The sequence below is a fragment of the Macaca fascicularis genome, chromosome 7 (genome assembly GCF_037993035.2).
Source record: "Macaca fascicularis isolate 582-1 chromosome 7, T2T-MFA8v1.1".
Lineage (NCBI taxonomy): Eukaryota > Metazoa > Chordata > Mammalia > Primates > Cercopithecidae > Macaca > Macaca fascicularis.
The window spans coordinates 132804835-132832144 of NC_088381.1; the positions used below are offsets into that span (position 1 = coordinate 132804835).

The following is a 27310-nucleotide window of genomic DNA, read 5'->3' on the forward strand; positions in this document are numbered from 1 at the left end:
TTCCTCTGCCTGGGATGTTCCCATCCCCTAGATTAATTAACTCACTTCCTCATGGGAGTCTTTTCAAGCCTTCCAGGCTACCTTAGGGTCCCCCTGTCATGCAACCTCACAACACTCCATACTTCTTTCTGCCTCATCCCATTTCTCTCAACTGTCATGAAAGAGTCAATTCCGTCATTATTGTTTAAAGTTTTTTCTGGTAAATCATAAGACCCATAATGGCAGAGACTGTGTCTGGCTTGTTCACTGCTGTCTCCTTAGCAGTTAGCTCAGTGCCCAGCACTTACCCTGTACTCAATAAACATTAATTGGATGAGAACACACTCTCCAGCAGGAGACTCTTGCCCATGTTCCTATTCACATCTTTTGGATCCCACTGCAGAGGAGACTAAATTTCAGAAATGAATTTTTATTTCTAAAATACAATTTGCAATTGCTCTAGGTGCACCTGACAGATGCAACAATTTGTCACAAAACTGTCCCAGCTATTCTTTCAATAGCACAGTCTTCAGGATTGAAGCGTAAAGTTTCCAGTTCTCCTGCAAAGAAACTCTTTGTGACAAAGGCTGAATCCTTAGATATGACTCTGACCTTATCAGACCATTTTTTCCCAAAATATAACTAAGGGAAACACAATAAGATGCCAATAGAGGGCTCAATGTAATGGGACCATTTCACACTGTGCAGCCATATCCATGGGTCCTAACCCATACAGTCCCCTTATTTCCAGATTTGGTAACATTCTGGTGCCTCTAGGTCTTAGTTCAGCAATAGTACCACTAAAATGGACACAGTGGTAGTGTTCATCTACCTGAGGTCTTTAAGCCAGCCCAGCTTCATCTGTGACATTTTTTCTGACTGCTTCTATTTACTACCAGAGACTGAGAACAGGGGAATGGATGGTTGTCAAATGTCACTCTGGTCTATAATCCCTGGATCCTAGACATGTGACATGGAATGGAGTGGGAACAGAGTGAAATGCTCTGAGCAGGAAGCTTGTCTCCAAGTGTACCTGGAATGTCTGTTATTGACATACCTTCTATAACCTCCTACATATAACTCCCCCAGTTTAATATCTTGGTATTATAATTTTTGGTGTAGTACTTTTGATGCATGCCCTAAAATAATACTCAGGAGGCTGAGGCAGGAGGGTCACTTGAGCCTATGGTTTTTGTTTTTGTTGTTTTGTTTTTTGAAACAGGGTCCCGCTCTGCCACTCAGGTTGGAGTGCAGTGGCACAATCATAGCTCACTGCAGCCTCGACTTCCTGGGCTCAAGGGATCCTCCCACCTTAGCCTGCTGAGTAGCTGGGACTACAGGCATGCGCCACCACGCCCAGCTAATTTTTTTGATATTTAATAGAGATGAGGTCTTGCTATGTTGCCTAGGATGTTCTAACTCCTCAAGTGATCTTCCTGCCTCCCGAAGTGCTGGGATTACAGGCATGAGCCACTGTGCCCAGCACATGTCTTCTAAAAGTTGCTGTTTCTTCCTTCTCAGGAGTTATTTCCCATACTGTTCTTCTGGATGACTCCTCGTCATCCTTCGGATCTCAAATGAAAGGTCACTTGAGAGGCTTGGCCTGACCATACAATTCAATTAGTTTCCTACCCCTTTAGTCTCTTTCATAGACCCTGCTATTTTCCTTCATATCATTTATCACAAGACTTCATACATTTATTGGGTTGGATACATTCAATTCTGTCGATTTTCTTAGAATGTAAGGTTCCCAAGGGCAGGGACTTTGTTTTGTTCACTTTTGTATTCCTAGGACCTAGCACAATGCCTGACACATAGCAGGTGTTCCGTAAATATCTGCGGACTGACTGACTGTTTCACTTATCCTTGTTCCTTCTACTGCATTTCAGTTCTTGCTACTGCAATGTAACCTCCAAGAGGTAGGAGAAAATCATAATGCCCCCCTCCCTCCATCACTGAATTACTGAGACGGCGTCCTTGCACGTTTGAGCAGCTGCTGCCTTCTCCTGGGAGGCTGTCAAGTACCCCAAGGTGCACAATAATTCTATTAGTAATAGCGTGACTGAGGCAATCAGTAGAGCTGTCAGAAATGCTTTCAAACTTACATTCATTGGGTTCTTGGGCACCTGAAACTGCAAGCGACTGCATTACAATTAAGTGAGAATTAGCAGAATGTTAAAGTTCTTTTTAACAATTTGCATAACAAACCGAGGCGTCCTACGCCATCTCTCTGAAATGAAATTCGGATGTAGACACCCTTGCGCTTCAGGACTCTGAGCTCTTGCAGCAGCGCCTCTGCCCAACGGCGGGCGGCAGCATCTCAGTACTCACTCTAAAGACTTGTAGGTGGGAGGAGAGATTCGCGTTCAAAATCTTTTTGCCTCTATCCGCTCGCCGTAGCGCCTTAGCCCGCTCGAGTTTCAATGCGCGTTGTTGCTTAACGAAGCTGAGTCCTACACACTGTCCGCTGCTCTCCTGATCATGGCTTCTCCGAGTTCTTTCACCTACTATTGCCCTCCATCTTCCTCCCCCGTCTGGTCAGAGCCGCTGTACAGTCTGAGGCCCGAGCACGCGCGAGAGCGGTTGCAGGACGACTCGGTGGAAACAGTCACGTCCATAGAACAGGTGAGGTGGCAGGACTGGGCGAGGCACCCGCGCGGGGTGTTCTGGGAGCGGGAGTCCCGTTCGCAGGGCCGCCCGGGTGCGGAACTCACCGGGGAACTACGACTCCCACAGCGCACCGGGGCGCCTTCCCTCTGGGAAGCTCCGGGCGCCCAGGCTTGGGCTTCGTCGTGGAGCGTTTGCGCGGCCAGGTTGGGGAAGGGTCGTTTCAAGGTTGGGCTTGGAGGAGTGGGCAGTAGCCGGGTCCCTTCTGCCCTAAAGAACGAGGAGAATCGTGTTCTACGTCTGGAGAACAGAGGCAGCCCAGGCGGGTCGGATAGCCCACTCCGTTCTGCCAGTACTTCGGGAGGTTCTGGGGTGCACAGTGCACTTTTCCCAACCTGCTCTCAGCTTCTGGAGGCAGAGAGGAGAGAAGGGCCAGGCCGCTGTCATGCCGTTTGACGATCTGTTTGATTTTTGACCTGCAGTGCCAGGTTTGGGGGCCTGCCTCGTGGGTGGGCATTTTGGTAGTCATTCAGCCACTTGAGCACCAACTACGTGTCGGACACAATATTAAACGATGGAAGTACAAGGAAATAGCCTCTGTGGGGACAGGCAGGAAAACAGAGTTTGGAAAGTGCTCTAACAAAGTATGGATTTTGGACTACTAATCATTCCCTAAGGCCTAGAAGTAGGATCGAGCCTATCATTTAGAAAAGTGTTTGGGGAATGATTCATATGCCCAAAACCATAGTTTTGTTTTTCTATTTATTCCCTGATTGGAATTGTTCCCAAGATTGTTATGTGGAACTGTGTATCCATCTGTCGGTAGGAGAAGTGGTTAGGATGATTCTTAACACTAATAAATGAACATCCTGCTTCTTACTGAAATAAGATCTCTTAGTGAGGTCAGTCTCCAGGCTTCACCTTGGCGAGACCTGTTTTGTATTTCATACTTGAAGTTGGAAGCCTGTACTTTGGCAAAATTAGTAACAATAGTTGTTATATTGTACAGTTATGACTAGAATTATAAATTTATAACAGAAACAAAGGCTTGATACATGATGATTCACAAAGTAGCAGGGAGAATATTTTAACTGGAGATTTAAACTTATGGAATTTAGGGGAGTAAAGGAAATCCTCACCTCTTGAAACTAGCTAACTCTCCTGGTTGGGTTGCCTACCAGTGTGTCCCAGGGAAGGCTGACTGCAAAAGATTGTAAAGAAATTTCCCACTGATGAAAAACCTGGAGGATTTTTGCAGAAGTCCTAAATGATGGATTGCTGAGTGATTCGGGTCAAGTGTTTTATTTAATATCTGACCATAGACTGTCAGATTGCCCTTTTTTTTTTTCGAGACGGGGTCTCGCCCTGTCACCAGACTGGGATGTGGTGGCACGATCTCGGCTTACTGCAATGCAACCTCCGCCTCCCAGGTTCAAGCGATTCCCCTGCCTTAGCCTCCAGAGTAGATGGGACTACAGGCGCCCACCAACACGCCTGGCTAATTTTTGTATTTTAGTAGAGACAGATTTCACTGTGTGGCCAGGCTGGTCTTGAACTCCTGACCTCAAGTGATCTGCCCTCCTTGGCCTCCCAGGGTGCTGGGATTACAGTCATGAGCCACTATGCGTGGTGCAAGCATCTTTCAAATCTAGACCCAACGGTATGGCAGACAGTAAAGAATCTTATATTTCTTTTTCGTGTTGTTATTCCAGCACACATTATTAGAGTCTAGGATGAACACTTTCAGGTAGTAGGAAGATAATGTTGTATCTCATTTTTGTGGCTGCCTCACTGTTTTAATAATCATCTTAGTGACCATTTATTAAGTCTCAGCACAGTGCTAAATGCTCTCCACACATGGTATCATTCAATCCTTACACTTTTTATGGATGAGAAGACTGAGGTTTAGAGACCTACCACGTTGGTAGGTTAATGATGATACATTCATCAAAAGTAACAACCTTGTTAGGAGAAGTTATTTACAGAGGATATACTATTACTCTTTCAGTTTTGACTAAAGCTTCCATTTACTAATAGCTCAATTTTGTGCCATTGCCAGTAAAAACAAATTGATGACTGACACCTGTAATCCCAGCATGTTGGGAGTTCAAGGTGAGATCACCTGAGCCCAGGAGACCAACTTGGGCAACATAACAAGACCCTGTCTCTACCAAAAAAAGAAAAAAATATATATATAGTTGGGTGTGGTGGTATGCACCTGTAGTCCTAGCTACTTGGGAGGCTGAGGTGGGAGGATCATTTGAGCCCAGGAGTTCACAGATGAGCCATGATCGAGCCACTGTACTGGGCAACACAGTAAAACCCTGTCTCTTAAAACAAAAAACGACTATACTGATTTTGGTACTGGCCTGGGCAACATAGCAAGACCCCATGTCTATTTAAGACAAAAACTTTTTAAATTAAAAAAAAAAAATTACATGCTTGTTACCTGCTTCCTATCTGATTATCAGAAGACTCAGTTTATTTGTTAAGCAATAATTTGGTAATAGGAGTTAAACCTATAAATAGTAGAAGGAGTCCTTAGCTGTGAGTCCTCTGTTCCATTCGTTGATTTTCATTCATTCAGCAAATACTTGAGCGCCTTCTACAAGCCAGGTACTGTTCTAGACACTCGGCATAAGTCGTTAAACAAAAGAGGCCAAGTTGATGCCTTTATAAAACTGTTTCTAGGCCAATGAAGCAGTCAATTAAAAGAGATAATATCTATAGCTATCTCAATATAAAATGTTAATTAGAAGTGCTGTGGAGAGTAACACCTTGGGATAGAGGGGATAGGGTGTGTCAGGAATGGGTGGGGTGGGAGCAAGGGATGTCTTCATATAAGGTGGTAAGGGGAACCCTCTGTGACAACACATGTGATCTGAGACCTGAAGTCTCAGATGAGGGAGGAAGCCATCATGAATCTGGTGCGAGAGTATTCTGGGCAGAGAAAGCAGCAAGCACAAAGGACCAAGGCAGCAGAATGCCTGGTGAGCACGGGGGCTTAGCAAACCAGAGAATAGGAGATGGGTCGGATCATGTAGGGCCTCACACTGGCCCTTGGAAGTACTTTAAAATATCCTGACTGAGATGGGGAGCCACTTGGCTGTATACCTGCCATTTACTGCCCCACATTCACTTGGCCTTTTTCCAGCCTGCTCTGTAGATGTGCCCCAGGAGGGGGCCCTGCGCTGACAGGTTTCCTTGCTTTATGACTGCAGGCCATGGGAAGTATTGCTGGGGGTGGCTGAGAAGGAGAAGAATGAGACCGTTGTATTTCTTCCCTCCTGCAGGCTTGTGTGGGCTGGGGTTTCCTTAGTCTTAGGGTCACATTTCCTGTCACGTGCCTTCTCTGAGCTCTTTGTCTCCCTCCCTCTCCATTCTTCACACCCTCAGGTCTATGAGGAGTTCAGGTACCCCTAATTTACCAGCTCCAGATACTGCATTTTCTCTTGTGGTTTCCCTACACCTGCCCACATCTTTGTAAATAGTTCCTTTATAAACTCTCCTCAAATCACCCACTTTGTGCCATCTGTTTCCTGCCAGGACTTAGACTGATCCATGATCAGAGGGTTTTCAGCAGGGGAGTGACACATCTGACTAGCATTTTAACAGACTCATTTAGGTTACTGTCAAGAGTAGATGGTGGGGAGTGAGGGTGGATGCAGGGAAACCAGTTAGGAGGCTATTGCAGTATCCTGGGAGAGGTGACGGTGGCTTAGCTCACAGTGACGGTAGTAGAGGTAATGAGAAATGGTCAGCTCTGGATATTTTTATGAGGGTCTCTACCTTGCTAAGCTATTTTGTTAATGCAGATGCAGGGAGGGCCTTTCGTGACACTAGAGAACAAGATGTGGTTGTATTGTTAGTGCCTGCCTGCCTTATTGTGCCATCTGGAATCATCCCATTGCAAACACTCTGATTCAGGCCAGTAGGTTAATACTGATAGTCTCAGAGGCAACAGCCTTGCCAAAAACAGGTGTTTACAAAAGATACTACTGTTTTTCTTTTAGTTTGTCTTTGAACAGAGGCAAAAGCATCCTCCACTTGAAATGGCATGGTGTCATTGAACCATTGGCATGGTTCATTGTCCATCAAGTAACTTGAACTCTGAGGGGAATATTAGAGAATTATTAGTCCTGATCCCTGCCCTCAAAATTCTTTTATCTTAGATGAAAAAGAATATGCTGGAAGGCCGAGTGCGGTGGCTCACTCCTGTAATCCTGGCACTTTGGGAGGCTGAGGCAGGCGGATCACTGGAGGTCAGGAGTTTGAGACTAGGCTAGCCAACATAGTGAAACCCCATCTCTACTAAAAAAATACAAAAATTAGCTAGGCGTGGTGGTGCACACCTGTAATCCCAGCTACTCAGGACGCTGAGGCAGGTGAATCTCTTGAACCTGGGAGGCGGAAGTTGCAGTGAGCCGAGATTGCACCATTGCACTGAAGCCTGGGTGACAGAGCAAGACTCCATCTCAAAAAAATAGGCAGTCACAGAGTGCTAAATTATGACTGCTTTGCACGAGGATTTTAGGGAGTTGAAAAGCCATCTGTGTGGGCTGAGGTGGTCAGGATGACTTCATGGAGAACGTGGAACTGGGTAGGGCTGTAAAAATTAGAGTTCGGGGCAGCCATTCTAGGAGGGGGAGCTGTTTTGAGGGAAGGCTCAGGCTTGACTGGGGGCAGTAAGACGGCTTACCAGGAATGGTGGGTGCAGGTTGGACGTGGTAGGAAATGAGGTGAGATGGGCAGGTGGGCCCCCATCAGGGTGTTGAGAGGCAGGTGATGTGCTGGCTTCAGGTTTAGGCAGTGGGCCACCACATATCCTAAGGAGGGAGCAGCGGAACAGAATCCTGACCTGCTGTTGACTTGTTTCAGCTTATAGGATCCAAAATATTAGTAAACAGAGGTGGAACAAATCACTAAATATGATAAAACTTCCCCATTTTTTATGCCTCTGATAGAAGGAACTGGTCCTCTACTTGGTTAAGTGGTCAGTTGGCTAGCTTTCTGAATCCATTTTATTTTATTGAAATTCAATATTGCCCAAGTGTAAAGTAATCCTGCATATCAAATTTCCCCATTAAAAAGTCCAAAAGGTTGTTTTTGGTTAAGTTTAAAATACATGTACCTTTAGGTATATAAGTGAAAAAGACCTGCTTACATAATTTACATTTAAATTTGGGTCCATATACCTACTTAAAATCACCTACTTTGTAAAGTAACACTAATTTAGAAATGCTGGTTTTCCTCCTCCTCTTATTTATAAAATGTATCTTTTCAGACTCTTCACATGCATCTTTGACTTCACTATTTTTAATCATCACTGGAGCCACTTTTTGAGTCAGCCAATATGGATTTCCGGACCACATGTTCAGTTCTTGAGATACATCCTTTTTGAATATGAATAAGGTGTTACCACTGAATAGTTTATTCCAAGTTACAAGTATCCACTTGCATAACATTAGACTTTTTTTTGAAGACAGTGTCTCACTTTGTCGCCCAGGCTGGAGTGTGGTGATGCAGTCACCATTCACTGCAGCCTTGGCTTACCAAAGTGTTGGGATTACAGACGTGAGCCTAGAATTTTTTTTTTTTTTTTTACAATATGTCCAGTTGGTATATATTTGTGGTCACTGCAACTTAACCACTTTATTACTTTTTCAAATGGTCTCCTTTTTTTTAAAGACAGGGTCTCACTCTTGCCTAGGCTGGAGTGCAGTGGCATGATCATAGCTCACTGCAGCAAATTTCCAGGCTCAAGTGATCCTCCCACCTCAGCCTCTTGAGTAGCTGGAACTACTGGCGTGCGCTACCATGTTCGGCTACTTTTTGTATTGTTTTGTAGAGACAGGGTTTCGCTGTGTTGCCCAGGCTGGTCCTGAACTTAAGCTATCCGCCTGCCTTGGGCTCCCAAAGTGCTAGGATTACAGGCATGAGCCACCGCGCTGACTAAAATGATCTTTAAAACGTTGGTTTACTGGCCAGGCATGGTGACTGATACCTGTAATCCTGGCACTTTGGAAGGCCAGGTGGGTGGTTAGCTTAAGCCCACAAATTCCAGACAGCCTGGGCAACAGTGTGAGACTCTGTGTCTAAAAAAAAGTAAAAAATGAATAAACAAAAGGCTGGCCTTACAATGGCAGTTTGCACATGAAAGTGTGAGTTTATATCTCCAGGAATAATTACTAAATTTGTGTTTAATTTATCTCGTTTCACTGATTACCAGTAGCCAAAGCATCCCAAACCACACCTTAACTGAGGTGGTTTTAGGCTATTGTGTCATTCCCAGCTGGTACTTCATATTTAAAACAAATAAATTGAAAAACTTCCTACAGCAAGAAGTACTTTGTAAGTATTTGAATATAAAGTGACTTGTATTTTCTGAGGGATAGTTTTTTTTGAAAAGTCTTGCCTTGTATTTCATATATTAATGACTCTTTTACTGTAGCTTCAATGACGTGAATCATAGGCAGCAAATCTACTTTCTGAAACAGTCTGTCTCTGGGATAGGAGGGAGATTTAGGAAGCAGGGAAGTGATAGTGCCTGGTATGAAAGTTGGTACCTCCTGAGATTGGCTTTAGATAGAAGCTCTGAAAGAGAAAGTGCCAAATGCATTAGTTGTTGTTTACCACTTACTGAATGGAAACTATTCTCTGCTTTTATTGATTGGATTTCTTTCTCTTTTTTTTTTTTTTTTTGAGACAGAGTTTCACTCTCGTTGCCCAGGCTAGAGTGCAGTGGCGCAATCTCCGCTCATCGTAACCTCTGCCTCCCGGGTTCAAGTGATTCTCCTGCCTCAGGCTCCCGAGTACCTGGGATTACAGGCATGTGCCACCACGCCCGGCTAATTTTTGTATTTTGGTAAAGATGGGGTTTCACCATGTTGGCCAGGCTGGTCTCAGACTCCTGACCTCAAATGATCCACCCGCTTCCACCTCCCAAAGTGCTGGGATTACAGGCGTTGAGCTACCATGCCTGGCCTATTGATTGAATTTCTATTGATTAAATGAAAAACTCCATGAAATATCTTTTTTTTTTTTTTTTTGGAGACAGTCTTGCTCTGTCGCCCGGGCTGGAGTACAGTGGTGCGATCTCGGCTCACTGCAGGCTCCGCCTCCTGGGTTCACGCCATTCTCCTGCTTCAGCCTCCCGAGTAGCTGGGACTACAGGCACCCGCCACTACGCCCGGCTAATTTTTTGTATTCTTTAGTAGAGACGGGGTTTCACCGTGTTAGCCAGGATGGTCTCGATCTCCCGACCTCGTAATCCTCCCGCCTCGGCCTCCTAAAGTGCTGGGATTACAGGCGTGAGCCACCGCACCTGGCCATGAAATATCTTTTAAACAGAGCTGTCGAGAATGCAGCCTTTTGGTTAGCTCTTCTTTTATTTGTTGCCATGGCACCTAAGTCTTGGGGACTCTAGTACAGTTACTTGATCCCTGGCCCCTAGAGTTTAACACAATCTCTCCATCATCAAACAATACAAACTAATATACATATAGTTATATATCACTTAATAACAGTAGAAATACATTGTCAGTAGGAAATTTCCTTGTCGTGTGAACATCATAGAGTGTACTTAACACATGTAGATGGCATAGCCTACTACACACCTAGGCTATAAGGTATAGCCTGTTGCTCCTGGGCTGCAAACCTATACAGCATGTTACTGTACTAAATACTGCAGGCAATTGGAACACAATGGTAAATATTTTTGTATCTAAACATATCTAAATATAGAAAAGGTAAACTAAAAATACGTTATAAAAGATAAAAATGGTAGACCTATCTAGGGAACTCAGCATGAATGGCGCTTGCGGGACTGGAAGTTGCTCTGGGTGAGTGAGTGAGTGAGCGGTGAGTGGATGTGAAGGCCTAGGATATGAGTGTACGCTACTATAGACTTTATAAATACTGTACGCTTACTGAACAGACATGAAAAATAAAAATAAACACGGTATGCTTCAGCTACACTAAATTTATTCATACGCTTTTTTCTTGCAATAATAAACTTAGCATACTGTAAGTTATTTACTTTATAAACTTAAAAATTTTTTTTACAGCTTTTTGACTCTTTTGTGATAACAGTTTAAAACACAAGCACATTGTACTGCCGTACAAAAATATTTTCTGTATATTCTTATTCTGTAAGCGGTTTTCTCCTTTTAAATTTTTTCACTTTCTTTTTACCTTTTAAACTTTTTTGTTAAAAACTAAGACACAAACGCACACATTAGCCTGGACCTACACAGGGTCAGGATAGTCAGTGTCACTGCCTTCCATCTCCACATCTCCTCCCACTGGAAGGCCTTCAGGGACAATAATAGGATGGAGCTGTCATCTCCTAGGATAACAGTGCCTTCTGCAGGAATTCCTCCTGAAGGACCTGCCTAAGGCTGTTTTATAGTTTATTTTTTTAATAAGTAGAGATACACTCTAAAATAATATAAAGTATAGTATAGTAAATATATGAATTAGTAATGTAGTTTATTATTGTTATCAAGTGTTATGTACTGTACATAATTGTATGTGTTATACTTTTATAACACTGGCAGTGCAGTAGGTTTGTTTACACCAGCCGTCACCACAGGCATGTGAGTAGTGCTTTGTGCTACATTATGAAGGCTGTATTACTAGGCCGTAGGGATTTTTCAGCTCCATCATAGTCTTACGGGACTACCGTGGAATATTTGGTCCACTGTTGACCAAAACATCCTTATATCATTAGTTTATGTCATATGTATGTGTATAGTTTATAAATTGATACATACTTAGTTTATATTATATATTTTAAAGATATATATGTATATTATACATGTATATATTATATATTATATACACGTGTGCATATATGTGTATGTATGTATATATATGTAGGTATAAAGCCTGACCAACAACTTGAAAATATTCTGTACATAGAAACACCTAACCTGGGGCCATGTGCAGTGGCTCATATCTGTAATCCCTGCACTTTGGGAGGCTGAGGCACGTGAATCACCTGAGGTCAAGAGTTCCAGTCCAGCCTGGCCAACTTGGTGAAACCCTGTCTCTACTGAAAATACAAAAATTAGCCAGGCTTGGTGGCAGGTATCTGTAGTCCCAGCTACTCAGGAGGCTGAGGCAGGAGAATCACTTGAACCTGGGAGGTGGAGGTTGCAGTGAGCTGAGATCATGCCATTGCACTCCAGCTTGCGTGACAAAAGCAAAACTCTGTCTCAAAAAAAAAAAAAAAAAAAAGAATAAAGAAGAAGAAAAAAGAAAAGAAACAACCAAGGCTGGGCTGGGCACAGTGGCTCATGCCTGTAATCCCAGCACTTTGGGAGGCTTAGGCAGGAGAACTGCTTGAGGCCAGGAATTTGAGACCAGCCTGTGCAACAGGGTGAAGTCCATCTCTATTATAAGAAAGAAACAGAGGAGAGAGAAAGTAAGAAAGAAAAGAAAAGAAACATCTGGCCTGTGCCCTATCAGAAGCAGGGGTAAACTCAACTCTTGTGTTCCCTCTTTGCCATATCCTGAGTGATTAGTTATCTCATGATTAGAGAAGGTGAGAAAGGTACTGGTAGGCTTAACATTTGTTAGGTTATACATTAAATACTGCGAGGGCTGGCCTTGGAACCTAACAGGTATAACGTTCTGTTGATGGGAAAACGAATAAGGTCTAAAAACCAATGAACTTTGAGAACACAGCTTCTGCGTATGTTGTGACCTGCCTATCTATGTAGGTGTAGGGGATGAGGCATCATAAAACTAAGCACTTTGAAATCCTTTTCCTTTTTTTTTTTTTTTAAGGAATTTATGGTTAACAAAAGTATGATAATGTAATTAACAGCCATTTTTCTGTAACTGAGAATTATCAGTTGCTAACATCTTTTCTGTTTAAAGGAAAGCAATTAGAAATATAGCCAAAGCCTCCTTTAACCCTATCCCTAGTTCAGTGTGCCTCTCACCCGTTCCAGAAGCAGCCCTTATCATGAGTTGTGTGTGCATCCTTCCACTTCACTTTTAATCCTTTTATGCATTCATAAACAACTGGATTTGTGCATGTTTTTAAAAATTCACATAAATTGTCACACTGTCATTTTGCCTTTTTTCATTTCACATTAAAAAAAAGTAGAAACGAAGTCTTTCTTGATTGGTTGGAGTCTTGTCAGATTTCTCTTATGGTCATAATTTTGCAAAGACAATCTCCCTTTAGGATTGTGAGAGGGTCCTGATTTCTGCTGAGATGTAGGTGTAAAGGATAACCAGCGATTATTCTGGAGGTCACAAGATTTAGAGCTTTCTCAATTACCCCTGTAGATAACATCCCAATTGCAGAACCTAAGATTGGCCGTTTGGGATGTCTTTTCAGATTTTGTGTTTCTGACTGGCTGACTCCACACAAACAGGTCCTGTGGCCCCACCCAGAGGCTGAGTCAGTGCAGGAGAACCATCTTCCTTCCACACCCCTATGATTTCATCCCCAACCAACCAACATTCCCATTCCCTAACCCTCTGCCCACCAAACCATCCTTGAAAAACCTCCAAACCTTCGGGAAAATTGATTTGAGTAGTAACTCTGTCTCTAGCATGGTGTGGGCAGCTGCATGTCAGTTAAAGTCTTTCTTTATTGCAAGGCTATGGTCTCAGTGAATTGGTTTTGTCTGTGCAGCAAGCAGGAAGAACCCGTTGGGCAATTACAAAATGAGTAAATCTCAAAGAGGTGGCATAGACTTCAGGTTTAACTACCATGTTCAGCTGAAACAAAGAAGGATGTTGGGGAGGCTCGGAATGGGGAGGTGACCAGGAAAAGCACAGTAAACAAGGATAAGATTTGTTATGCAGATTTAGGCATGCCTGGTGCCTTCTCCATTGGTAAGAGTTCCTAGTGGCTTAGAGTCATCCTTGTCTTCCTGGTACAGAAAGAGAGGCAAATGGAGATTTCCTTTTATAGATGTAATTTTCCCTTACAAATGGGGTAACTTCTACTCTGTTTTCAGAGCTTTTCCTTTGTCTGCTGTTTCTCAAAATAATCAGTTCAAAATAATCCTTATGCCAAAGAAGCCTATCATGGGAAGACATTCTGGTCTCCTACAGTCATGTTTTGAGGTGGCATATTCTGGTCTTCTGAACATTCAAAATGTTAGGTTATTTGGATAAATTTTTGTTTGTTAAACATTTGAAAAGGTTTGTTATCTTTGTTTATCCTTTACTAGTTGAGAAGAAAAGTACGTTACTGTTTTTTTAATTAATTATGAATGAAGAAAGTACTATTTGAGGTAAAACTTTACGCATCAACCTCTGAGCTGAAATTTAGTGGCCATTGCCACTAATAAAAACCTCGTTTTGGCCGGGCGCGGTGGCTCAAGCCTGTAATCCCAGCACTTTGGGAGGCCGAGACGGGCAGATCACGAGGTCAGGAGATTGAGACCATCCTGGTTAACACGGTGAAACCCCGTCTCTACTAAAACATACAAAAAACTAGCCGGGCGAAGTGGCAGGCGCCTGTAGTCCCAGCTACTCGGGAGGCTGAGGCAGGAGAATGGCGTAAACCTGGGAGGCGGAGCCACTGCACTTCAGTCTGGGCCACAGAGCAAGACTCCTCAAAAAAAAAAAACAAAAAAAAAAACCTTGTTTTATCAAACTTTCAACCTAAATTAACAGAGAGAGGCTCTCTAAAAGAACATGACACTTATTTGGGAATAGTGTATTGCAATGGGAATCTTTGTGCCACAGTAAACTATGTGCATATTCAAGGAGGTAAAGGAAGACAAAGGTTTTTCAAGGAATAAAGAGGATTATATAATTCTTTTAAGATGATTATTATTGGCTACAAGGATCAGTAACGAGTGTGACCAGTCTGAGATTGGACAGGCAATTAATTGCTAGACAGATGTCCTCGTGGAAATATTTTTTGTGTAAGGTTGTGATGACCTTTGTGCAGGGTTGTGGTTTTTGCAGAACCATTTGGGATAGTTTTTGTTAATCAGGTATTGATGCATGAGAACCCTCTCTTCATAGCTGTCCCCGGCTTTATTTGTCAGGATTTTTAAACACAAATGACTCCATTTTGATTCTGACAGTGTTCACAAACATTAGCTTTGCATCAGAATCCACTGGAGGACTTGTGAAAAGAAGTCGGGTGGACCCCGCCCGCTAAGTAGGTCTCTGCTGAGAATACCTGAGAATTTACATTTCAAACAAGTTTAGCTTAGTTTCTGGAGAACCTGTTTCTTGAGTAAGGGGAATGGTTTCTGTGATTCATAGCAGCATTATTCCTAATAGCCAAAAAATGGAAACAGCCAAAATGTCCACCAGCTGATAAACTGGTAAACGAAATGTGATATATCTACACAATGGAATATTATTTGGTGAAATAATGTGAATAAAAAGAAACGGAGTACTGGTACATGCTACAGCATAGATGAGCTTTGAAAACATGTTTGTGAAAGAAGCCAGCCACAAAGGACCACAGCTTTTATGATTCCATTTATATACAATTCCAAACAGGTAAATTTATAGAGATAGAAAGTAAACTAATGGGCCAGGCATGGTGGCTCATGCCTGTAATCCCAGTACTTTGGGAGGCAAAGGTGCGCACAGATCACTTGAGGTCAGGAGTTCAAGACCAACCTGGCCAACGTGGCAAAACCCTGTCTCTACTAAAAATACAAAAAATTAGCCGGGCATGGTCATGGGTGCCTGTAATCCCAGCTACTTAGGAGGCTGAGGCAGGAGAATCGTTTGAACTTGGGAGGCAGAGGTTGAAATGAGCTGAGATCACACCACTGCACTCCAGCCTGGGCAAGAGTGAGACTCCATCTCAAAAACAAAGAAAGTAAATTAGTGGTTAGCAGTGGGGAGAATGATAAATTGGATTTGATGCTTAAGAGGTGTGGGGTTACTTTTCAGGGAAGTGAAATGTTCTATAATTGATGGTAATGGATGTACAAATCTATGAATATGCTAGAAGTCATTGATTTGTGCAGTTTAAATGAGTGAGTTGAATGGTATATGAATTATATCTCAATAAAGCTGTTAAAAAATACACTAGTTCTTAGTTCTCCATGGGACCTGTTAAGAAAAAAAAGAGAAATATACCAGAATATTACCAGTTCTTAAGAGACAATTATTCATTGTTATGAACAGTTGACCTGTAATACACAGTCATCAGAATTCATAACTTGATTTTTCAGATATGAGTCAGTTACTAACTGCATTGGAAAATCACTTGTTCATTCTGAAGAAATGATTAGGAACACCAAAGAAAAGGACACTATGTTGGGAAAATTTTAAGCATTTTCCACCTTTCAGTATGACATATTTCTGTTTTTGTCAGGTGTCTTAGCTTAGAAATAAACCTCCATTTTTCTTGCGTAGTACTTGGCTGCTTTCCCACAAGAAAGCTGAAGATGGGACTTCTGATTAAGGAGTTCCTGGCTGGGAGCTTTCCTGCCTAGGCATCTTAAGTGCCAGAATGCTAAGGGGAAGGTGGGTTCATGCATTAGCCTTTGAATATTATTAAGTCATATGGATTTTAATAGGCTTGTATTGGGATAAAGTAAGTGAATTTTCTTCCCACTTGATTTTGTGTCATTCAGAATTCATTAACTCACTTAGATGAAACAGTACAGTTGGTCCTCCATATCCGTGGGTTCTCCATCTGTGGATTCAGCCAACCACAGATCAAAAATATTTGGAAAAAAAAATTGTGTCTGTACTGAATAAGTGCAGACTTATTTTCTCGTTATTATGTTAACCTAAAAGGAAGAAGCTGAGGCAAAGTTAATGTAAGTAGAAAGTTTATTTGGGCCAAGCTTGAAGATTGCAACCCAAGAGCATAGATTCAAGTTGCCCTGATTATACACTCTTAATTAGCAACAGTTACAAGTAGGTTTTTAAAGGACAAGAATAGCCAGGGCCAGGTGCTGTGGGTCATGCCTGTAATCCCAGCACTTTGGGAGACGGAGACCGGTGGATCACAAGGTCAGGAGATCGAGACCATCCTGGCTAACATGGTGAAACCCCGTCTTTACAAAAAATTAAAAAAAAAATCGCCGGGCATGGTGGCATGCGCCTGTAGTCCCAGCTACTCTGGAGGCTGAGGCAGGAGAATCACTTGAACCCTAAAGGTGGAGGTTGCAGTGAGCTGAGATGGCGCCACTGCACTCCAGCCTGGCAGAACAAGACTCTGTCTCGAAAAAAAGAATAGTTACCCAAAAAGCTGACTGAAAGAAAAATAAATAAAGGAAAAGAAGAGGCTATTCCTAAATTGTTTACCAAGACTTTACATTAAAATTACATAAGGTATACATTATTCTTTGTATCACAAATTCCAGAAACATGGATGAGGCAGCTAGGGAGGAATGAAATGCCTTTAAACAACTGCCCCCGGACATGGGTGTTGGGAGCATAAATGAAGTCCTATACTCGGTCTCTCTGGGCCTGATAAATTTTGCATACCTCACATAACTCAGACTGCTCTGAGCTATTCTTTTCTCAATTGCAGTTATATCGTACTAGGAGGTTTTATAAGTAACCTAGAGATGATTTAAAATACAGGCGTGTGCCATATAACAATCAACAGACTACATATACCACAGTGGTCTGGAAAGATGATAGTACTGTATTTTCACTCTACCTTTTTTATGTTTAGATACTTTTAGATAGACAGGTGCTTACTATTGTGTTACATTTGCCTACAGTATTCAATGCAGTAATATGCTGTACAGGTCTGTGGCCCAGGAGCAATAGGCCACACTATACAGCCTACGTGTGTGGTAGGCTGTAGCACCCAGGTTGGTGTGAGTATACTCTGATGTTCACACCATGATGAAATCACCTAAGAAGGCGTCTCTCAGAATGAATCCCTGTAGTTAAGCTATTTGTGATTATATGGGAGGGTGGTATAGGTTTTGTGCAAATACTCCAGTATTTTATATCAAGGACTTGAGCATCCACAGATTTTGGTATCCTGGGAGATCCTGGAACCAATCCCCCATGGATATTGAGGGATGATGTATATCACAGGCAAATCTTTAATGATCTTAGCAATTTCTTGTATATTTTTCTATCTCATTCAGCTTATAGGCATGACTGAGAAATGCAGTCTGTGTTTCATTTAGGCTGGTGCTTTATTTTAGCTGCGTGAGTGTCGGGAATGGAAAAAGAATTATGATGATTCTGGGACAACTTTCTTATTTCTCCCAAGTCAAATTCTCATGGTGACGTCAGTCTGTTTTTGAAGTATTGTAACCTTTTAAACAGATCATCCCTCAAATTCATGTTCAGAAGCAAATATCAAAGCATGTTCTAAAACCAGATGTAAATTAATTTTAGATTGGCTGCTATTTTAGATGATTCATATCACTGCTCCCCTCATCATCACAGATAATTCTTGCATGCTTCTCAAAGGGACTAGGAGCTCTACCTCAATGGGTGTTTCAGAAATAAATGACTCATTTTTGAAGTTTCCCAGGGAGATTTTTATGTATCTTGAAATCTCAACAAAAACATGTCTCACTACAAAGACTAGGAATGCCAAGGAAGGTGAATCCCAGTCCTATTAACCAGACCCTCCCTCATTACTATACCTTGTATACAGGAGCTCTCCCATGAGACCACATTGTGACCACAACCGTTGCCTAAACCACTCAGCAAGTCAGTACACCAAGGGGTTGGCTGGGCGTGGTGGCTCATGCCTGTAATCCCAGCACTTTGGGAGGCCGAGGTGGGTGGATCACCTGACGTCAGGAGTTGGAGACCAGCCTGGCCAACACGGTGAAAGCCTGCCTCTACTAAAAATACAAAAATTAGCTGGGCGGGGTGGTGGGCACCTGTTATCCTAGCTACTTGGGAGGCTGAGGCAGGACAATCTCTTGAAACCGAGAGGCGGAGGTTGCTGTGAGCCAAGATCGCGCCACTGTACTCCGGCCTGGGTGACAGAGACTCCGTCTCAAAAAAAAAAAAAAAGATGGGGGTTGCAGCAGAGAAGGAGGTTTAGTCATAGGGTCACCTCATGAGGAGATGGGAAGAATCCTCAAACTCTTCTTTGAGTAATTTGGGGTTAGGGCTTTTAAGGGTTTTGGAGTAGGCTGAAGTGTGGAGTGTGGAGTTTGTTGATTGGTTGAAAAATGTAGGGTGAAGTTATTGACAGGGAGATAAGGAAGCTGTATTCTCAGGCAGATTCTGTTCCTCTGTGGGGGTTTTCAAACTGATTGCTGGACTTCAAAGTCTGAAAAATATCTTAGATGATCCTTAAACAAAAGTGAGACAGAGTCTCACTCTGTAGCCCAGGCTGGAGTGCAGTGGCCGGATCTCAGCTCACTGCAAGTTCCGCCTCCCGGATTCACGCCATTCTCCTGCCTCAGCCTCCGGAGTAGCTGGGACTACAGGCGCCGCCACCTCGCCCGGCTAGTTTTTTGTATTTTTAGTAGAGACGGGGTTTCATCGTGTTAGCCAGGATGGTCTCGATCTCCTGACCTCGTGATCCGCCCGTCTCGGCCTCCCAAATTGCTGGGATTACAGGCTTGAGCCACCGCGCCTGGCAACAAAAGTCTTATGATTCTAATGTCAGAGATCCTGGCTCTATAGGAATGATGGGATACAAATGGTCAGACTTTTAGCAACCAGGAAGTGGGCTGAAGTGCAGCCTGATTCATGCTTAATTGTAACTGTATTTCTGTCCAGAACCCAGCCTGCAATTTTTGTCAACCATGTGGGTTGGTTTTAGCATTGTGGTGTGGTCTTCAGAAGAGAAAGATCTGATTTCTTTTGTGACCTGACTTTCTGAGATCCTTCATTTTATGGGACTGTGGAGTCCTGTGCATGACGTAGGACCAGAATTTGCTATTTGTTTTGGTGTTTCGGAATAATTGATGTTATAAATCTCCCAAATGATTTTAATATTTTAACTGTTCAGTTTTACAATAAGAAGCATGACTGTTGGCAGAAACTAATTATGTATTTGAGAGTGGTGAGTTAATGAACATCCAAACAACTTCATAGAGCAGGAAGAATACATATTTGAAGTGGAGGGGAGGAAAAAAAATCATTTTCCCTTTACCCTTCTAATTTCTGGGCTGGAACCTCTATAACAAAACAACAGGGTAACAAAAGAAAAACAAGCAGAAGTTTGTTAACATGTATACTTCATGTATACATAGGAGATACCCAGGTGAAAATGAGTAATTCTGAAAGAGGTGATCTAGAACTCCAGCTTATATAGCATTTTCAACTAAAAACAGAGAAGTTTGTGGGGGAAGCCAGTTATGGGGAGGTGAACAGGACAAGTATGGTAAATAAGAGTAAGGTTTGTTTTGCAGATTTCAGTAGGTGCCTTCTCCATTGATAACAGTTTCCTCTGATTTAGTCATCCTTCTCTTTTGGTACAGAGAGGGAAACACTCTCACAAATGGAGATTTCCTTTATAGATGTCAATTTCCCTCACAGACTGGTATACTCTGTTTTCAGAGCTTCTCCTGTAGCTGCAGTTTCTCAAAATAATCCTTATGCCGTTGAGGCATATTTCGGGGTGGCATATGGTCTCCTACACAAGCAAGAGACATCTGTCTTCATCTGCTCTCAGAGTAACTAGTGCCAGGGAACCAAACACCAAAACTGCCATTAGTTTGGATATTATGGATTCAGTTTCTGGAAAAGTCCATTGTGATGCCAGCATGGTACAGGGGATTCCCTCTTGCCTTGTCCTAAGCCTGTCATCCTGCAGAACCCCTGTCTTAACAGTACTCTGAAGTTCCAAACCATACCAACCAACCCTCGCCAATAGGCATTTGTGGCAATAGGAAGAAAAAGCTGATGGAGGTCTCATCTGTATTTGTTTTCTCTCTCCTATCTCCTGCATCCTTTCCAGGCAAAAGTAGAAGAAAAGATCCAAGAGGTCTTCAGTTCTTACAAGTTCAACCACCTTGTACCAAGGTAAGCTGTGGTTAGGAGTTTGAGGGGATCTGGGAAAGCACCATCCTGCGGAAGCCTTTCTTCTTTCCTCCTTGAGGGAATCTAACCACGGGGAGCATCTGCTGCACTAATGGTGTTTCTTGTCCTTGTGGCTACCTGGATATGCTATGACCCCCTCTCCTGCCTCTGGTAGAATACTGTTTAGAGCGATTCTCCACTCGAGCTGAGTTGCCAGGTGTTACATGGGGTCTGGATTCTGAGGTCTGAAGATGGAGAGGGGAATTCCAGATTTTTGTTTAGTGGTGGCCTGCTGCTCTGGTCTTCAGATGAGAACTCTCAGGTTTTTCTTTTTCTTTCTTTTTCTTTTTTTTGGAGACAGAGTTTCACTCTTGTTTCCCAGGCTGGGGTGCAGTGGCATGATCTCGGCTCCCTGGAACCTCCGCCTCCTGGGTTCAAGTGATTCTCCTGCCTCAGCTTCTCAAGAAGCTGGGATTACAGGTGCCTACTACCACACTTGGCTAATTTTTGTATTTTTAGTAGAGACAGGGTTTCACCGTGTTGGCCAGTCTGATCTTAAACTCCTGACTTCAGGTAATATACCCGCCTCAACCTCCCAAAGTGCTGGGATTACAGGCATGAGCCACCGTGCCCGGCCCAGATTTTTCTTTTCCGTATTGCACTTTGAAACACGTTTAGAGTTCAGGGAGATGGCAAGGGATGGATTTCTTTGATGTAGATTATTATTTGACTGGAAAAACATGGGAAGTTTGAGTTTCTCCATGTCTGCTCCCTGTTAGTAATTGTGTAGCATATCCCAAGGATGAAATTTCAAACAAGAAATAGAATGCCTTTCGTTTTCCTTGGAGCTTAGCAAGTTGAAGTCTTCTGAGTCCTGTGAGGTCAGGTATTTTGAAAAGGGAGTTATAGGAAGAAATTTATTATTTAATTTGAACCTTTATTTTCTCTTCCAGTGTTTTGTAATATGTCACACTAGAATTTCATAAGGTTATTTCATTCTCGTATTAGTACTTCTCATGCAGTCACAGATTCTTTCTTTGAAACTACTATTTGTTACATTTCCAGCCATCAAAATTGATCAGTAGCCTAAAACTGTGTGGTCACCATTTTATCTTAATGATGGAACTTCCTTCCTTCCTTCCTTCCTCTTTCTTTCTTTTCTTTTCTGTCTTTCTTTTCTTTCTTTCTTTCCTTCTTTCTTTCTTTCTTTCTCTTTCTTTCTCTCTTTCTCTCTCTCTCTCTCTCTCTCTTCTCTTTCTCCCTCTCTCTTTCTCTCTTTCTTTCTCTCTCTCTCTCTCTTTCTCACTTTCTTTCCTTTCTGTCTGTCTTGTCTCGTCCTGTCCTGTCCTGTGCTGTCCTGCCCTGCCTTGCCCTGTCTTGCTCTGTTGCCCAGGCTGGAGTGCAGTACCCTGATCAGAGCCCACAACAGCCTTGAACTCCTGCGAATCCTTTCAGTATAGCCTCCCCAGTAGTTGGGGCTATAGGAATGCATCACCATGCCTAGCTTATTTTTGTTTTTATTTTTTGTAGAGATGGGGGTCTCACTGTGTTGCTCAGGCTTATCTTGAACTCCTGGCCTCAAGCAGTCCTCCCAAAGTACTGAGATTACAGCTGTGAGCCACGGCACCTGGCCAAGAGAACACTTTTCCTTGACATCTCTGAACAAAGTGTGGTTAGGCCACTGGCTGATTCACTGTGGTTGGGAAGTCAGTTGCAGGTCTGAAGTTCAGCCTTTCCTCCTTCCTCATGTCTCTTGACTTCTTGAGATCTCCTAACAGACTCAATCCTAGCAAGTCAGTGTCTAGGTACTTCCGCTTACTAGAACATTATAAATGGGTCCAACTTTGTTACCTTTGTGTCTTTTTTTTTTTTTTTTGCCACCGTTTCCTTAAGAAACTTTTTCTGATTAGCCATGGCAGAAAACAGTTGGAAGAGGCAAGTGTTCATAGAGAAAGACAGGTGGGAGGGTCAACTTTGTCTTCGTTCCCTGGGGAAGGAAAGGAGGAAAAATATCAGCTTAGTAGTATAGTCTTACCCTTAACTGCTAAACCAAATCTCTGCATTAACCCAATGCTCTGACCTCAATAAAATGAATTATTCCTCTTGTCATGAGACACAGCTAGAGATTAGCAAATGACGCCATTTATTTAAACAGCTTGGGAGAACAGCACTCTTAAATATAACGGTATCCTTGGCAGTTCGCTGCCCCTAGGCACAAGCTGGTTCAAGCTTAGCTTCCCCAGAGGGGACAAGGCTTCATCATGGTGAGGGTGTGGGTGATTGCTTTCAGAGGGGCTTTGTTGTTGTAGTTGAAGCCGATGACTCACCCGATTGGACTGAGTTACTGTCTACTGCCTGGGCTCTGGGGACACACAACCTCTGTTTCCTACACGAACCTTTGATGATTTGACATTCCCTTTTCATTTACCATCAGGATAGAGCCCTTGGTCTCTTTCATTCATTTTTGAAAATTTGTTTTTCCTTAGCTCATGAGCTGAAGAAAGACTTTTATTCACACTGAGATATGAGGGGAAATGGGAGGTTATAGTCTGGGAGGAAGCAGTTGTTTTTTGGGAGTGATGGTTGATGATATTAAAGGAGTGAAATCCCCTGATTCATAGATAGTAGGTCAGGTATGGGTGGGGAAAAAAATGTGTTCCTCCTGGGCTTGGATCCTTGTGGAAATAGAATATATCAGGGCTCTGGGTTAGTTTCAGGAATTTCACAATTACCTGTTTTATCATTGTTGCCTATGAAATTGAGTGTTTTAAAGGGTGCTAATTCATGTTGGAACTACTATACATTTTGACTGAATGGCTGAGTATATAAATCAACATATCAATATAAGGCTGAAGCCAAACATCACCATCATAGAATGAGCGAGGATATAAGAATAAATTAGAAAATTTATCAGAATTTTAAATTATTATCACAGTCTCAATATTTAACATCTTAATAGCCAAATTTTAAAGTCTGACACTTTAATGCAGGAAGTAACCTTCACTGTTAGCTAAAGTGCATGGTCAGCTGTTAGTAGTAAATCTAGACGGCAGGGCTTGTTTGTGTGTCTGAGGTCATGATGCTGATCAAGTGGGACAGACTCACACACACGCCCAGGACCACAGACCACGCACAGGTCCAGGGATGCCTGTGATGATGCTGAAGTCGGCATTTGCCTTTTCAGCGTTCCAGGGCCAAAGTTGAATAGCAGACTGGGCTCAAAGTCAAGGCTGTAGCTGAATGTCAGTACATTCTACAATTAATCCCCTTCCCAGAAATTATTTTCTTCTCTAAAGTTGAGACTGTCTACCTGGAGTGAGGTAGTCAGTCCCAAGGAACTTTTTGACCATGCTTTTCATGGTTTTGTTTATTCATGTCCTGCTTTCCCATGAAAATTCATTTTTTCTTCCCTGTGGGTATTGTCACAGTTTCACACCCTTTTGAATGTACCCTTTTGCATGTATCACCTTGGCTTTAGTAAGAAACCTGAAATGCATAAACTACACAGATACCTATCTCACATGTAATTTTAAATTTGTTTTCTCCTGGGCACAGGAGCCTGGTGCTCCTCAGAAGTGAGAAATATTGATAATGTCCCTGTGCTAATAGAGCCCTGGAGGTTAAGTGCTGGCAATGGCTCTGAAGCCAGAATACTCTGAGTTAAAGTTCTCAAGGCAGGTCTCTCACAGGCACCTGCTTAGCTCCCGGGTTTTCTGCCATTCCTGTATGTGATACAATTTTAGAAGTTCCCAGATCCTGAGCAGGTAGAGGATGTATTCTCTTCTTATTATTGTTCTTTCCAAGGTCTTACAAATAAATTCACCTTTCCTCAATTGCTTTATTACTTACATGCCAGGTGCTTATTTTTTGACTAGAGAGGCCCCTGGCTTTAGTGAGTTTAGAAAGTCCCCAGGAACTAACAATGGACTGAATCTCCTGTCCTCTCATCTGTCACAATCAAATGTATGTTTCCCAGGATGGCCCAGGTTTGCAGGGAGGAAGTGGCTTTGCTGTCATTCCATTCTGCTGCCTTTATGTGATCCTTTCAGCATCAGTATCTAGAGAGTCTCCAAAGGACAGGACACTCTGCTGGGCTGAGGGAAGCCAGCATGAGCAAGGCTAGCCCTGGGCCTGCCCCTGCTGGGCTCTTAGTCTAGTGGGGGAGGTGGATATTAAACAAATGAACACAAATACACAGTTAGCAATGGGATAGTTTGAGAGAGAGAATCACTGGGAGAATCTAATTTGGATTGGGAAGTTGGGGAAGGCTTCTTAGAGAAAGTGACATTTAAGCTGAATCTGTAGGTGGAATAGGGGTGGCTAACTTAAAGGATGGGGAGAGTGTTCCAGGCAGAGGGAACAGCATGTGGTAAAGCCAGGAACGGAGCTCAAAGAAGGCAGCATGACCAGAGCTCAGGGGTGGAGATGAGGTTGGAGAGTAATGTGGGTGGAGGCACATTGTGAAGAGTCTGGAAGCCCAGTGGGCTCACCCCTCATAAGAAATACTATTTAAATCATTACCCAGTACACACAGATGTGCAAGTTCCTTCTCAGACAGTGGAAACCTGACTTCCTGTAGCCTTAATAGATTTACCCACTTGCTCTCCTGTCACCCTCTGCACAGTGACACGGGGGCCCTCCTCATCTACTTGAGCTGACACCCTGCGTCCAACCCTGCACCCCCTCAAGTCCTGCATGAAGCCTCTCTTATTCTGCTCCATGTAATTGAATGGTTTTGGGGCTGAATTGTTCAGGTAAAAATAGGAAGAGCTCTATCTTTTCTTAACTTCCTACACAGAAAAGATTTTTGGATAGAGGTGAGTTGAGAATGAAGGACCGGAGAGGGTATTAGCTTGAGCTGCCATAACACAGTATCACAGATGGGGCACAGTAAACCACAGAGATTTATTTTCTCACAGTTCTGGAGGCCAGAAGTCTAAGACCAAGGTGTCAGCAGGCTTGGTTTCTCCTGAGGCTGCTGACTGGCTTCACCAACATGTTACACTTCTTAATTTCACTGGCCCTTCGCTAACTGCCTTATAATCCTTTTATTCGTCTCATGTAGATTCCCTAACATACCCACCGTTGTGGCCATTCCACAGCTCTCCCACCATCTTGACTCCTAGTTCCTGAGAAAATCGAGGTTGACCCATCTGAATTTCCTGTTTCCTCCTTCCCACATCAGAGTCCTGTATTTCGCTAGCTTCGAACCCATCATTTCTTGCTCCAAGAATGTAGAATCCTTCCTTCTTCCAGGCTCACCTCTCCTACTATACTCTCATCCCAGCCCTCCTCCGTCCTCTTTACGGACCTTCCCTGATGGATTTCCTCTGGGCTTTTGCATTTTTAGTGTGGAATTTCTCTGCTTACTGCCTTGTACTTTTGATCCAGCGGAACTAAACTAACTTAAATGTGTCATGATGTTTTCTTCATTTTGCCTGTTTAACTTATGTCCTTCCAGCCTTAGCCTCAATGCTGTTCCCTTTGGAAAGAGTTTTCTGACTCTCCATCTCTTCTCATAGCTGATCACAGTGTTTATTGGACAGGGCTCTACTTGTCATTTTCACATCTGTGTCCACCTCTGGACTGTCGCTCTAGGGGACAGAGCAGCCTCTACCCCAGTGCTGGACACCCTGCCCACACAGATGAGTGCTCCCTGCATCCTGAGTGGACTTTCCTGAAAGAGAAACTGAGTCTAGCCTTCTCTTGTTTACAGTTTGCCTTCACCTCTGCTCTGAATGTTCTTGGAGGTCTCCGGCCCTTCTCTGGTTTGCTGTCTTTTCCCTCAGTCTTGCCGCAGCGTCTGCCACTGTTAAACACCTTCCTGAAATTCTGTCCTCCCTGATGGCCTGTGACATGACACTTCCTTTGCTCTTCCCCAGCATATGTAAACTCTGCTGTTTCTCTCCTTCACTGGCTCTTCGTTCTCCTCTAAACCCTTAGAGATGGGTCTTCCCACAGTTTTGTTTTCAAACTTTTATCTCTGCCCTCTCATCTTCTGTGGCTTCACCTGTCACTTCCATGCAGATAAATGCTTCCCAGTCTGTGTGTGTAACCTGGATCCCTCTCCTGAGCCCCATGTGGGTGTCCAGCAGCCTGATTGACATCCCCACCTGAATGCACTTCCAGCATCCTAAAACCCACACATCCGAAAGTCAGCTGACCATGGGTCACACGCTAGTTTGGGCCCTAAGTAGCCCCAACTGTGTCAGCTCCTTAGCGCTTCTAACCCTGCCTCCCCACCCCATCTCTCTGCCCACTGCAGTGTTTTCAGTTACTTCAGTTAGTAGACACATACTCAGTACCTACTGTTTTTCTAAAGTGCAGTTCTGATCATTTCTTTTCTCATCTCAAATACCTTCAGGACTTCCCTTTGCCTAGTAAATTGAGTAGAAATACCTCAGTCAGCATCCCAGATTCTTGTTTAAAAAAAAAAGAAAAAGGGTCCCAGCTGCTTTTCTCCCATTCCTCTTTCATCCCTGTATTGAGGCCAGATTCTCCCACCTGTCACTCCTCTTGCGCGCTTTATACCTGTGCTGCATAACAGTCATTAGCTACCTGCAGCTATTTAAAGTTGAATTAAAATGTTCTCCTTCTGCCAGGGCCGCTCATCGCACATTCCTCCTTTTTCACACAAACTTTCCTGATCATTCCTTTCTTCATGAGATGTCCCCTCTCTTTTGAGCCTCCAGTAGTATTTTATGTGTTTCCCTTACAAAATCTACCCATTCTTTCCTTGTAGCCATTGATATACTTACCTCGTTTCTGAATTGAAAGTTTTTGAAGTAAAGACTACATGAAGGGTCTG

General features: G+C 43.1%; 2 protein-coding genes across 13 annotated transcripts in view; one reads left to right on the forward strand and one right to left on the reverse strand.

Moving 5' to 3' along the window:
* Positions 1–2624, reverse strand: part of RAB15 (RAB15, member RAS oncogene family) — a 39910-nt gene extending 37286 nt beyond the window's left edge. The window contains exon 1 of the mRNA XM_065548917.1: positions 2311–2624. The gene's annotated coding sequence lies outside the window, so the exon portion shown is untranslated. The remainder of the gene's footprint in view (positions 1–2310) is intronic.
* Positions 2376–27310, forward strand: part of FNTB (farnesyltransferase, CAAX box, subunit beta) — a 77314-nt gene continuing 52379 nt past the window's right edge. For 10 of the 12 annotated variants that reach the window (XR_012415861.1, XR_012415862.1, XR_012415863.1 and 7 more), the window contains exons 1-2: positions 2376–2604; positions 20441–20505. Coding sequence is in view for 5 of the 12 variants with exons in the window: in XM_005561502.4 (XP_005561559.1) it covers positions 2461–2604; positions 20441–20505 (209 nt within the window). In the remaining 7 variants the exon portion in view is untranslated. Of the gene's footprint in view, positions 2605–2721; positions 2793–5489; positions 5577–20440; positions 20506–27310 lie in introns of those variants that run through there. The other 2 variants (XM_073997534.1, XM_065548916.2) reach the window with 2 other exon arrangements.